Here is a 14,153-nt window from a genome sequence, read left to right as displayed (position 1 = left end):
CAAAATTCTACATGGGCTTGACAGAGTAGACACTGAGAAGCTGTTTCCCCTCCCTGAGAGTCGATAACTAGACTCCAGTGTTTCAGGCCCCTTCAGACTGAGACTCGGAGAAATTTCCTTCCTCCAAGGAAATCTTTGGAATTCTCAATACAAAGAGCTGTGAGTGTTCACATTGACTGTATTGAAGAAGAGATCAATAGATCTTTCTTCACCTTCAGAGAATGAAAGAATATGAGGATCCGTGAGACAGTGGAGTTAAGATTGTCATGGTCTTACTAAATAATGGAGTTGCGAGACCTACTCCTGCTGCTCCTATTTCGTATATTTTTATTTTCTGAAGATTTTGTATATATACATCAGTAATCTGACCACTGCTTTAGATTTCACCCTTCCCTGCTGTTAATTCTGTTGGTTCTCTGATCTATGCTTATTGTCTATACGATAATGGTAAGCCTATTGATCCAGTCCATTCCGGTACTTCTGTTTCACTGTGTCTTCTTCGTTAGTCTGTAATTATTTAATGTCTACATTTTATTTTCCTGTCATTCAGGAGTCAGAACATGTCTCTACAAACCTCCATAATTGGATCGACCTGATTTTTGGCTACAAGCAAAGGGGCCCTGCAGCTGTTGAGGCATTGAATGTCTTTTATTACTGCACATATGAGGGTATGCCAACTGTGCGAGTATAATGCGGTCTAAGCTTTAAGTTGAGAAAAAGAGGTTTCTTGCAAAATCAGAAGATACTTGGTAGAAGCTTGTAATTTTTGGGGTTTACTTTGAACCTGTCACGATTTGGATTAGTTAGAAGGAAGTGAAATAATTGGAAGTTTTGATAGATTGTGAAAACAAAATTGAACTGGAATTGATTGAAATTGAATTGTAAACTCATACAGAAATGACAGATTCTTGAGTCATTGCAACTATACTGTTAGAAACAGCTATCTGTCTTCAATATTCTTTATTATGTATCCAATGCTCTTTTGAAAATTACTATTTAATTTGCTTCTGCCTGTCTTCTAGAGGGTGAAAATAGTTCACAGGAATCAATGAATAAAGTACATTCTAAAGGGAAATGCCAAATTAGGTTAACGGATAGGTCAATAGAATACAGTGACAAACATTTCAGAGGGTTAAACTGAAAAAAGACCTGGTGGATCAAGTATAATATGGAAAAATGTGAACTTGATTGAACTGCATAGAATCATGAGGAGTCCAGACTGGATACACATGGAAGAATGTTTCTTCTTGTGAGACAATCTGCCCATATTGCTGATGTAAAATCCAACCCAAAATCTGCAACTTTAACTCTTTAATCATCAATTCTCAATGATGGCCTTCTGACATTCGGACAGAAACACTTCAGCTACATTTCTCAATTACGTTTTGCCCCTGTGGTTTTGTAGATTTGGGGTTGTATCATTCAATGTTGCTTTCAACATTAATTCATTTCTTGCTGTATAGGTGCAGTAGATCTGGATGCAATTGCTGATGAAACTGGAAGGAAAGCTTTAGAAGGAATCATCAGTAATTTTGGGCAAACTCCATGCCAACTTCTGAAGGTATGAAGTTAAATTACTTTCACAGTCACAGTCATGCAGCATTGAAACAGGCCCTTGGGCACACCATATCAATGCTGACCAACAAACACCAAGCTACACTATCCTACTTACCTACACTTGTTCCATAGCGTACTGTGCTGTTAGCTTCTCATCATTTCAACTGCTCACTTCAAATTATTTTCTGCCTTATACCTTTACTTTTCCAACTAATGCTCCTTATTTCTTGATTTATGGTTGTCTCATTTCATTTCAAGCAATTTGTCCTTCCAAACTCCCAATACCTCTCATTTGTGACACTTGTTTGAGTCTGTAAACGGAAGGCTAGTCAACCATGTCACACCAGCCCTGTACTCACCAAATAACCTCTCAGTTTTCAGCAGAAGTTGTGGTCAAGAGCCCTGTTAGGTTTGATCAAACCTTGAACTTTCTTGGTCTTTATGATTTGGAGAACTCAAACTATCTTTGAATTTGCAAAACAGTGGTCATCTTATTTTTAAATATTCACCTAGCTATTGAACTGTGATCATGGTTATGCCACTGGACTAGGAATCTAGACATTTTAAGTACAAATCTCACTGAATAATAATGATCAAACAATAAACATATTTTTACTGATGAAATTTATTAAAATTCTGGAAGTAAAATAGCTGGCAGTAAAAATGAATGTAAAGCTATTGGATTGTTGTACTGATTAGTCTGAGTGACTCCATGTCAATGTGGCTTGTATAACTGTCCTCTGAAGGTCAAAGGCTTCCATCCTGCAGAAAGATGACCCATGACCAACTTCATAGGGCAATGTATTGGCCTAGACACTCAACCTGAGGGTTGCAGTGGTTGGATCATTAAGTATATTCAAGGCTGAGCGGGACAGATCTTTGATTAGTAAGGGAACCAAGGATTATGGGGAAAATGCAGGAAAGTGGATTTGAAGATTATCAAAGGAAAAAGTGATGACTGCAGATGCTGGAGATCAGAGCTGAAAATGTGTTGCTGGAAAAGCGCAGCAGGTCAGGCAGCATCCAAGGAGAAGAGTCGGCGGTTTGGGCATGAGCCCTTCTTCAGGAAGAAGGGCTCATGCCTGAGAGGTCAACTCTCCTGCTCCTTGGATGCTGCCTGACCTGCTGTGCTTTTCCAGCAACACATTTTCAGCAGTTGAGGATTATCAAGTCAGCTATGATCTTGTTAAAAGCCAAAGTGGATTCGATGGGTTACTTCTGCTCCTGCCTCTTCATCATCATAAAATGCCTTGAATTTGAACTTGAGTTCAGACTATAAAGTCCATCATTAGTTTAGTTCCATGTAAGTTTATCTGTTCACTGCTTAACTTTGGCAAGCAAAGCAACATCCCCAACCTCTGGGAGGAGACAAAGTTATCCTAATATATTGTTCTTAATATCCCTACTCTCATTTCTACTTAAACAGATTTGCCGTTGAATTAATTGTTTCTTGGGATTTGACTCACATGTTATCACCAGTTATGCAGTTTGGCTGCATTCTTAACTCACATCATCCCATGATTCTTACTGCAAAGTGTGTGTCTGTGTGTATATAGTTTGTGTCCAAGAGTGAAAATGGCTGTGAAATCTGACACTTGATGAATGGTCACTTGGGAAAGGTAGCACATACTTCAGAGTCTGTTTCCCCTGGCTAGACCCTAGAACCAAGGCCATCGTCTTGGGAAAAGGAATTGGCCAGTCAGGACTAAGCTCAGGAGAAAGTTTTTTTTCTCTCAATTTTTTCAGAATGTTTGGAATTATCTATTCTGTGGTGCAAATCAATTCCTTCAGCAGAAGTTATAAGAAACAGGAGCAGGAATAAGCCATATGACGACTTGAGCCTGCTCGACCATTCAGTTAAATCATGGCTGAATTTCTGTATGAACTCAGTTTTCCTGTCCTATATCCAGAATTATTGATTTCCTTCATATTCAAAATGGATTTCAGTACTGAATGTAACAGACCTCTAGAGAACTGTAAAGAATCAGAAGAGTCTGAGTAATCAGATTTCTCCTCAATTCAGGTTTAACAGGCCAATTCCTTAGTATGGATATTTGATCCATTCCAGATCCAAGGTCAGCACCCACCCTGTCAATGCCTCTATGTTAAACTCAGTGAGATCACTTTTCACTATTCTGAATTCCAGAGGTAATGATGATGCTTTCTACTTCCAGGACAATTCTCTCATCCTAGTAGGAGTGAAGAAAGTTGTGGGGGGGGAACGATTCTCATCCTTAACAATGTAACATACTAACTCCTCTGTGTGTGATTTTTCTTTCTTTCAGGAGCCACATCCTCCACGTCTTAGTGCAGAGAATGCTGCCAGGCGCTTAGCACGATTCGATTCCACACCAAATGTCTTTGAGCACTTAGGCCAACTCAAGTCCTTCTTTGTTGAGGTAAATGGTTGACCAGTTTACCTGTCCAATGCAGAGGTCAAGGTATTCTCTCCTTCTCCCCAACCAACCAACCCCATCCCACCCCCAACATCATTGCTACCACAAACTATTTATTTCATCAACTTTACAACATAGAAACAGACCATTCAACCCAACTGGTCAATGCTGAAGCTCATACCCCATAAGAACCTTCTACAACCATACTTCAATTAACCCCATCAATGTGTCATTCTATTATTTTTTGATTTATTTATATATTTCACTTCCCCCTAGTGATGCTCAATAAATGCTTGCTATGATGCTCGAGCAGGTAGGGGCAAAATGATATTTCCTCTTTTGGACGGACCTACTGAGTGACATTTCGCGCCATCGATTTGCTATCCATTTCCATTCCTGTCAATGAATAAATGGAATACAAGTTCACATTGTAATCACTCTCCTACAAAGTATTTTCTTCAAGATCCAGCAGAACTTTAAAACCTGTATTCAATCTTTCCTTCCGCTCTGAAGCGAGCAACTTCAGCATTCCTACCGTCTCCAAGTAACTGAAGTCCTTTAATCCTGAATTCTTTGAGGGAAATTTATTCTGCACTTTTCCTTACTCCTCCTCACACATGCTCAATGGTTTAAGACTTTAAGTTTAAAGTTAATAAATGCTGTGAAATGTCATTCATTAGGATTTTCCAATTGAGGAACTGTACTTGCTTCTACCTTTTGTATTTTGTTTTTCAGCCATAAATAAGGCCAAATTTTCTTCAGTGATGTGAAAAGGAAGATTTGTTGTGAAACGCACTATATTAATACATCAGAATATGTCAAACTGTTTCAAAGCCATTGAAGAGCAATTGACATCGAATCACTGTTTTAGTGAAATACTACAGCAAGACTCCCACATTCAGCACTGAAATAATAACCAGAGAATGAGCTTCGGAATGTGATTAAGGGATAAGTTTCATCCAAGTCACTGAGAGAATACTTTTCTATAATAGGTGCCTGAGGATCTTAAATAAATGATCACTGAGGAAGACACATTCGGTCTTGTGTGGTTTAAAGTCTGCCAAAATATGGCAAAATGCAACACCCCTTCAGTACTGCTTGATTTAGATACTCTTGTGTTTTAGAGAGCTGAAAGATGTTCAGTAATTGGTATCGACCAGTAAGCAAACTTATAAAAAAACATTTTGAACAGTGTAACTGTGGGAGTTTTACTGATGATCAAAAGAGATCAGGATAGAAAGTGATCATCAAAGGAAAATGACAGTGTCTGAATAATTTATAGTAAATTTGGAAACTTTTTTTCATGCTGAGGTTAATCAAGATCAGAAACTCATTCCTCCGAAAAAGTTGTGAATGCTAGACAAATGACTCTTATAAGATTGAGACTGACAGAATCACAGGATTGTTACAGTATAGGAGGAGGCTACTTGCTGCATTTTGCCTTCGCCTGTTACCTACTACCAATTTCTTACCTTTTCTCCATAAATCTGCACACTACTTCTGTCCAAATGACCATCCAATGCTGTCTTGAATGCCTCAATTGAACCTGCCCCCACCATATTTCCAGGCAGTGCATTCTGTACTCTAACTGCTCCCTGTGTGAAAACATGTTTTCTCATATTACCTTTGCTTCATTTGTACATCATTTTAAATCTCTACCCTTTTACTCATTTTTTTTTTCTTTGACAAGCTGAAACCGCTTCTCCCTTTCCACTCTATCCAACCCATTCATGATTTTGAAAACCTCGAACAAATTTCATCTCAACCGCCTTCTCTCCAAGAAGAACAGTCCCAACTTCATCAATCTATCCTATAACTAAAGTTTCTCATTTCTAGAATCATTCTTAAATCTCTTCTTTACTCTATCCAGTGTATTTACATCTATCCCATAAAGTGATGTCCACACTGTTACACTATATTCCATCTGAGTATCTTGTACAAGTTAAAAATGAGTTCCTTGCTCTTGCAGTCCACCTCTATCAATAAAGTCAAGAACACTTTGCTTTATTAACTGCTCTTTTCATCTGTCCTACCACCTTCAATGATCTGTGCACGTACATACCTAGATTCCTCTGGTCCTGAGCCCCCTTTAGAATTGTATTCCTATTTTCTTAGGTCTTTAAATATTCTCTCTAGCAAAATGCGTCACTTCATACTTCTTTGCATTGAACCTCATTCGCCACCTATCTTCCCACTCCAGCAACTTGTCAAAATCTGCACAACCCTCTTCACAGATTACAGTTCTTCCAAATTTAATGCCAACTGCAAACTTTGAAATTGTCCCCTGCACACCCAGATACAGATCATTAATATATATTGGGAAAAGCAAGGGCGCCAATACTGACCGTCGTCCATCAGCCTGAAATAAGCCTTTCCAATCACTCAGCTGATTTTGTATGTACTCTGCTCCATTTTATACCAGGACCTATAACTTTCCACCAGTCTGTTGTGGCACTGCACCAAACTACGTCCTGAAATCCATGTAAACCACACCAACAATTTAACCCTCATTGGCCCTTTTTGTTACCTGTTTAAAAAAATTCCACCTTCTTTATTAAAGCTGTATTGTTTGTAATTCTCCAGACTTCTGGCACTGCCCCTGGGCCCACAGAAGACTAAAAGATTACAGCCAGTGTCCTTGTAATTTCTATCCTCACCTCCTTCAAAATCCTTGTATACATCTCATTCGGTGTCAGTGCCTTGTCAACTTCAATAGATTAAATATGTTTTTATTATGTGTGGCTAACAAAAGATAATAGGTTAAGATACAAATAGCCATTCAGGGACTGAATGGTCTACTTTTCCTTAATATTTTGAAAAGCATTAATAAATAGGACTTTTGAAGAATTGAAAGAAACAAGATTTTTATAATCAATCTGCCCAACACATGGGAGATGTTGAGGCCCAGGTACTCTGCTCCTGCTCCTGCTCCTGTGTTGTCCTTGAGTTGAGAAAATGTCTTCAGTATGAGGAAAGAGTAGAAATGCTTAATGTAATTTACAAAAGAATCTTCAAGGACAGAACACGGTCTTTGGTTGTTCATGCCTCTCCAATATGATGTATTAATAGAGAATGTAGAAATGATTTCATAACATTATCTGTCTTTCAGGGCATCAGTGATGATATTCCATTAGTGCAGGCCTTGGTGCCAACAAACCAAGCGTACTCTTATTTAACTCCATATGTTCTGGTGAGTAGACAATGTCAAAAAACATCAAAATCATCAGTTTCTCTTTTGTGGAGAAAGAAGTCCAATCCATGCGCAAACAATCACAATGGGGAGGTGATGACATGGTGATACTATCACTACACTATTAATCCAGAAACTCAGCTAATGTTCTGGGGTCCCAGGTTCAAATCCTGCCATGGCAGATGATGGGAATTTGAATTAAATTTTTTAAAATCTTGAATTAAGAATCTGCTGCTGACTGTGAAACCATGGACAATTGTTAGAGAAGAAAATTATCTGGGAAGGAACTCTGCCATCCTCTCCTAGTCTGGCCTACATGTCACCCCAGACCCATGGCAATGCAGTTGACTCTCAACTGCCCTTTAATATGGCTTAGCAAGCCACCCAGTTCTAGAACAGCTAGGGACAGGCAAAAAATGCTGGCCATCAAGTGATGCACATGTCCCACGAGTAAATAAAAGTGCTTAAAGTAACAGTATGGCTATAATATGACTAAAGAAATATATAACTGAAACTTCTGGGGAGTGGAAATCACAGTCAGATTGCCACTTTGCTCTTTTTACTTACCTTGGCCTTCTGAGAAATGTGACTTTAGAGAATGTAAGTGTGTAGGTTTAGTGGATGGTGGGAGAAGGTGACAGATGAGTAGTGCAGGACGGTAGGGTGGATTGGTGATGGAGTCTGAGTAGCATTGGGTTTGATTGAGGTCAGCAGTTGAGTCAGAGGTTATCAGGCTAGGTAAGGCATCATGTTTGCGAGGGGGGTTCAGGTCAGCTTACATCAGGTATTGAGAGGGCAAATCGAGTTTTGGGGGTTTGGTTTTAATGTTACCCAGGACAAAAAAAGGTTTAGAATTTGTTTTTCCCCTTTTTCTTAGATACAAATTGAAGTAAATCAGTCAGAATGCGCTCTCTGAAGTCTGTGACTCTACCTCAGGGCTGTAGTGAAGCTTATAGATGCAGGGTAATTGCCCATCAGAAGTTTAGACTTTCCATGCAAGTTACATACTCTATCATTCGGGGTATCTTGCTCCAACGATGTTCTTCCAATTGGAAGATCTGAGTCAACATACCCAAAACTGCATTCAAACTAATCCCAGGTCAATGCTTTTCTGAAGAAATAGAATGAGGGAAACCGGATAAATCAAAGTGACCACTAGATTCAGGATTGCCCAAATCGGCACCAATCAGTTCAGAGATTCTTCCCATCTGACCTCGAAACTTTGTGAGTTTCAATAAGGAAGGTAGAGCTTGTATTTATTATCATGTCTTTTATAACTTATTTTTATGCCAACGCACTTTGCAGCCCGTTTTTCACTAACTGAAGCAAATTTGAAATAAAACATGGAATGTTATGTACGTGCCCAACTCACCCTCACCCCAATTCATGTCCAGAGGATGGTTGACATGTAATGCAGGTCTTTAGCTTGTATTTTACCAGCCCTGCCTCTGACCAATTGGGTTCACCACTCTTAGTGGTGGGAGGTGACTGTGCTATGTAATAAACCTGCTGATCATTCTGTGGGCTGAGTGGTTCCCTCCTCTTTGGACACCCTCTTCCAAATGGAGACATCCTACCTCATCGCCACAACACACAGCCTTCACCACCACACACCCCCCCCACCACCACCAAACATGTGAGTCTGTGCTGACTGGCGTTGATGAATCCTCCAGCTTTCTGACTCCCCCTCTTTAGAGAATGTTTGCAGTCCCACGTTGGCCACGTGTAATTGGAGATGGGACTTCCTCTCATGAGTGGCAGAAGTCTGATTCTGAACCAGTTTAACAAGCTGACAGTTATTAAATAGTAATCCTGGGTCATCTTCCCACTCACTTCATTTGGTGAAAGTATCGTAGTAGCTTCCCTGCTCAGGCCAGAGGTTTTTAGATAAAAGAGCAATCATGACTCCATAACATCATCGCGTTCAATCTACATTTTTTTTAAAAAAAAGCACCTCATTGAGTGATCTTGTCAATTACTCAGAGGAATAAGCCAAAATGAAAGGTGGAAGAATCGATGTACAACATTGAAGTAAACCACTTGGCTGATTACAATTATCCACATACTCGACTAGTGGGCCTTTGGTCTCTGTAATAATGGTCAGCTGTGGTTGTGAAATGGAATATTCAAACTTTTTATCTCAGATATGATTATCATCTTCCTGATTGTGAACACACCACTCTGTTTCTTCCAGGTCACAGTGAGTGCGAATGGGTTGATAGGAACTCATGGCTGGCTGCCATATGACAAAAACATTTCCAACTACTTCACCTTCACACGAGATCAAAATGTCTCCAATGCCAAGTAAGTGCAATTTATAAGATTTTGTTTAGTTCCATGATCAAAATAATTCCACCTTGACTCAGAATTTATGTGATCTTTTAAAGACTCTTTCAAAGGATCGTTTGATCGTTTTAAAGTCACTAACTCCATTACTATTCAAACTAAACGTGGAATACTTATACCATGATATCTAAGGTTACCACCTTCTTTGAAAAACTCTCTCAGTACTGGATCACTTTCCCCTAGAACAAAAGGTCAATTGTCTTCTTGAAAACACTGACACCAAGACTACTATCCCCTTTAACACATATTGTCCCTTAGTCACTGTCTCCTTTAACAACTGTCCCTTTTAGAGTTGCTGTCCACTTTAATACATTGGCCACTAAAGTTGCTATCCCTTTTGAAACATTGACACTGAGAATAATCGACATCTTTACTGCACTGTTGCTTAGAGTTACTGACCCGTTAATAAACTAACCCTGAGAGTTACTGTCCCCTTTAACACATTAATTTACCAGGATGTTGCCTGGTCTGGAGGGAAGTTCTTATGAGGAAAGGCTGAGAGACTTGAACCTGTTCTCATTGGCAAAAAGAAGGCTAAGAGGGAATTTGATAGAGAATACAAGATGAGCAGGGGATTAGATAGGGTAGACAGCTCAATTTTTTTTCCTAGGATGGTGACTTCAGCTTGTACAAGGGAGCATAACTACAAATTGAGGGGCGATAGATTGAAGACAGATGTCAGAGGCAGGTTCTTTACGCAGAGAGTGTTAAGGACGTGGAATGCCCTACTGCTAATGTAGTCAACTCAGCCACACTAGCGAGATTTAAACAATCCTTAGATAAGCATATGGATGATTTTGGGATTGTATAGGGGGAAGACCTGAGAATAGCTCACAGGTCGGTGCAACATCGAGGGCCGAAGGGCCTGTTCTGCGCTGTATTGTTCTATGTTCTTTGTCCCCTAGAGTCACTGACCTCGAGTGTTAGTCCCAGTTATTACGCTATTCTTTTGACATACTGCCCCCTACAGTTGCTGTCCCTTTTTTTCTGCACCATCTCCTAGAGTATTGTCCCTTTTAATACATACTGTGCTTGAAAGTTGACATCATCTTGAAAATTACAATGGAAGGTCTCCAGTCTTCACAATTCCAGAACATTAAAGATCATTAAATAATTTACCATATTTTACTCATTCTGTTATGACTATTTCTTCAGGTCTCAGCGCTTTTTGTCGGGCCCATTTGCTCCTGGAGTCAATTTATCACCAAAGATCCTGGTTGTTTCCCCTGACGGTAAACTTCTCTTCAGTGGCGGTCACTGGGATAACAGTCTCCGGGTTACATCACTGAGCAAGGGCAAAGTGACGGGACATATCATAAGGCACATAGGTCAGTAATATCCAGTTTTCATCATTGTAATGATAACTTTTACTATGTTAGGACATGGGGTAACACACACAGAAAAGATTTACCCTGCGTGGTAATCTGTGAAAATTTGAGAGGCCGAGAACTACCCCAAACCAACTATTTAAAGTAAGAATTAAAACATTTTTTAAAAGTCTAACAGTGAATATTAACTCAAAACTTTTTACAACTCATTTATCTAAACCTATCTATTACCTTCTCCTCTCCAATACTGGTCTGATGAAACCCACGATTAAGATTTACCGAAAAATTCAAATTTCAAAACCAGCCAGCTGTTGAATCTTCTCTTTGTATCTTCCTCTGTAGATTTGCTGTCCAGGTGGGTAGTGTTGTATTTTTTTGTGCAGACTCCTGCTCTAGATCGGTACCACTCAGAGAGTTCTTACTAGCAGCCAACATCTGTTGGTCTTTTGGCAGTTCAATGTTTTTCCTGTTTTATACCCCAGAGCATCTGATCATTTCATTGGTTTTAATATTGTCAAAATACTAAGTTCAGACTTGATTGGAGTTTGGTATCTTGGAGCATAATTTAAACTGGCCGAATTTGAACTTGTTTTTGCCTCATAGCAACACGGGTACTGCTAGCTGTTCTAACAAATTTTTCATTTTAACTTTTCCAGTACTCTGTGTTCTTCTCTAAGTCCTTGCTAGCTTTTCAACTCTCCTCATGGGCATAACGGTGACTCCGTGGTTAACATGCTGCCTCATAGAGCCTGGGACCTGGGTTCCAATCCAGCCTTGGGTGACTGTGTGGAGTTTGCACATTCTCTCCATGTCTGTATGGGTTTCCTCCCACAATCCAAAGATGTGTAGGTCAGATGAATTGGCCATGCTAAATTGCCCATAGTGTAGGTTATTAGTTGGGGTAAATATAGGATAGGGGAATGGTCAGGGTAGGTTACTCTTCGGAGGGTCAGTGTGGACTTGTTGGGCCGAAGGGCCTCTTTCCACACTGTAGGATTCTAATTCTAAAAATGCAGTACTCCTTACACCTTCATAATAACTGTGCCCATCGAAGCTAACAGAAAATAGAAATGGTCACCCAGAACCATATTTTCCCAAGTCTGGATACGTAAAGAGTATTGTGCCATCTGTATGGTACAATAAAGATTAGTGCTGGAGTGTAGGTTGTTCCACTTTTCTGCTTTGATACTTAACTCAGCAGATTCTGTTTGTTTATCATTTCATGGGATTGGGTATTACGGCTTGGTTGTACATTGCCTACTTGATTGAGAAGGTGATGCTGAGTGCCCTTTAAACCTCTGGAGACACATACAAAAAGAAGGGTATTCCAAGATTTTGACTTAGTGACAATAAAGAAACAGAATTGCATTTCCGCCTCAGAATGGTGAGTGACTTGAAAAGGAACTTCCAGATGACGGTATTTCCTTTCTATTGCTGCCCTTATTCTTCGAAGTTGTCAAGATTGCGTGTTCAGAAAGTGCTGTTGAAGCAGCCTTGACAAATGGTTACAGTGCATCTTGGAGTGGATAGAATGCTAATCAAGCAGGATGCTTTGTCAGCTATCTTTAATATTGTTGGAGTTGTCCTCATTCAGACAAATTGAGAATATCCATCAACACTCTTAGCCTATGCCTTGCAAATGATGGACAAGCTTTGAGGAGTCAGGAAATGAAGCTACAGTAATTACGAACTCTCAACCCTGGAGGCTCCCTGCCCCCATTCGTGATGAAGGGCTTTTGCCCGAAACATTGATTTTCCTGCTCCTCGGATGCTGCCTGACCTGCTATGCTTTTCCAGCACCACTCTAATCTAAACTCTGGTTTCCAGCATCTGCAGTCCTCACTTTTGCCTAGTAGTTATGACCTGTCAAGTTAAGTTTCTGGTGCATGGTTTTCAACAGATTGATGATGGAGGATTATCCCCAGGATTCTTTCAATCATCAAGGAAATTAGACTTGTATACAGTTAGCTGGGACTGATTTGCAGTTGAAGTCTCATGGCCAGTAGGCTGGAGAAGGTAGGGGGTGTGGAGGTATGGTGGGTGTATGTTGAGGAGTGCAGGCACTATATCTAGGGAGCTTTACCTGTATCTGTTGCATGTCCTAAAAGACCTACAACAGCGTGATAATAGCATAAATCTCAAAAAGCTATCATACAAATTCAGCAGGTAATAAGGATGGTAATTAGGATGTTGTATTTTATTTTTAATGAAATAGAATATAAAAGTAAGCAAATCTTGCTAAAACTGTACAGGGCAGTCATCAGATCACAACTGGAATATTGTGAATAGTTTTGGACCCCTTCTCTAAGGAAAGATATACCAGTATTGGAGGCAGACAAAAGCAGGTTCACTATTATTACTGGGAATGGAGGGACTGTCTTATGAGGAGATATTGAGGAGGTTGGATCTGTGCTCATTAACATTTAGAAGAATAAGGGGAAACCTTATTTAAATATACAAATTTCTGAACGGTTTTGATGGGGTGAATACGGAAAAGTTGTTTCCATTTGTGGGAAAATCTCGGACCAGAGGGCATAATCTGAAAATAAGGAATCTCAAATTTAAGACCAACATGAAGAGGAATTTCTTCTCGGAGGAATAGTGAATCCGTGGAATTCTTTACTACAGAAGGCTGTCAAGGCTGAGTTGTTAAGTGTTTTCAAGACTATTTTGGACAGATTTTTAATCAGTACTGGAATTGATGGTAAAGGGAAAAGGCAGGAAAGTGGAGGATCTGAAATTTTCCAAATGGTCTAATTAGTGCCTTGTATAGTTTTTTATTTTCACCAGTCTTTTGGTGAAGAAGTTTCCTCTGAATTTCCCATTAATTTCTCTGTGAGTATGTTGTATCAGCGGCATCCAGTTAAGCTCTTCCCCGGAAGTGGCAGCATGTATTAAGTCATCCCTCAGGATGTCTTTTCTCAAGAGAAATGTGGCCCAGCCTGTCAATCCTGACCCGATATGGTTATTCACACATTTTTGGTCTCACCTTTGTAAATCTTCTGTGTATCCTCTGCACTATCTTTGTGTTGTCTTTATAATATGGCAATCAGATCTGCATCAAGTGTTCCAAATGTGGTATAACCAAAGTTGAATACAGGTTTATCATAAATTCTCTTCTTTTCATTGCTCTTACCAACCCTCTGTCAGCAAAATTAAGTGTTTGGATTGTTTTTTTTATGGCCTTGGTAAAATAGGAACAAGAGTAGGCAATTTAACCTGTTGGTGCCTGACCCACCATTCAATATGTTTGTGGCCAATTGAACACTTCCATATCTTTAACCACCTCACAATTTTAGTGATTGATCTTCAAGATCCCTTTTTTTTTGCTCCACC

At 39.7% G+C, this 14,153-nt stretch overlaps 1 protein-coding gene across 3 annotated transcripts in view; it reads left to right on the top strand.

Moving 5' to 3' along the window:
• nbeal2 (neurobeachin-like 2) overlaps window positions 1–14,153 on the top strand; it is a 246,023-nt gene that overhangs the window by 211,247 nt on the left and 20,623 nt on the right. For all 3 annotated transcript variants that reach the window (XM_060823728.1, XM_060823731.1, XM_060823729.1), the window contains exons 44-49: window positions 551–668; window positions 1,464–1,561; window positions 3,843–3,956; window positions 7,063–7,143; window positions 9,338–9,447; window positions 10,645–10,817. In XM_060823728.1, the coding sequence (XP_060679711.1) occupies window positions 551–668; window positions 1,464–1,561; window positions 3,843–3,956; window positions 7,063–7,143; window positions 9,338–9,447; window positions 10,645–10,817 (694 nt within the window). The remainder of the gene's footprint in view (window positions 1–550; window positions 669–1,463; window positions 1,562–3,842; window positions 3,957–7,062; window positions 7,144–9,337; window positions 9,448–10,644; window positions 10,818–14,153) is intronic.

This window comes from Hemiscyllium ocellatum, chromosome 4 (genome assembly GCF_020745735.1).
Source record: "Hemiscyllium ocellatum isolate sHemOce1 chromosome 4, sHemOce1.pat.X.cur, whole genome shotgun sequence".
NCBI lineage: Eukaryota > Metazoa > Chordata > Chondrichthyes > Orectolobiformes > Hemiscylliidae > Hemiscyllium > Hemiscyllium ocellatum.
The sequence above is the reverse complement of the archived record's forward strand: the minus strand, read 5'-3'. Positions and strand labels throughout refer to the sequence as shown.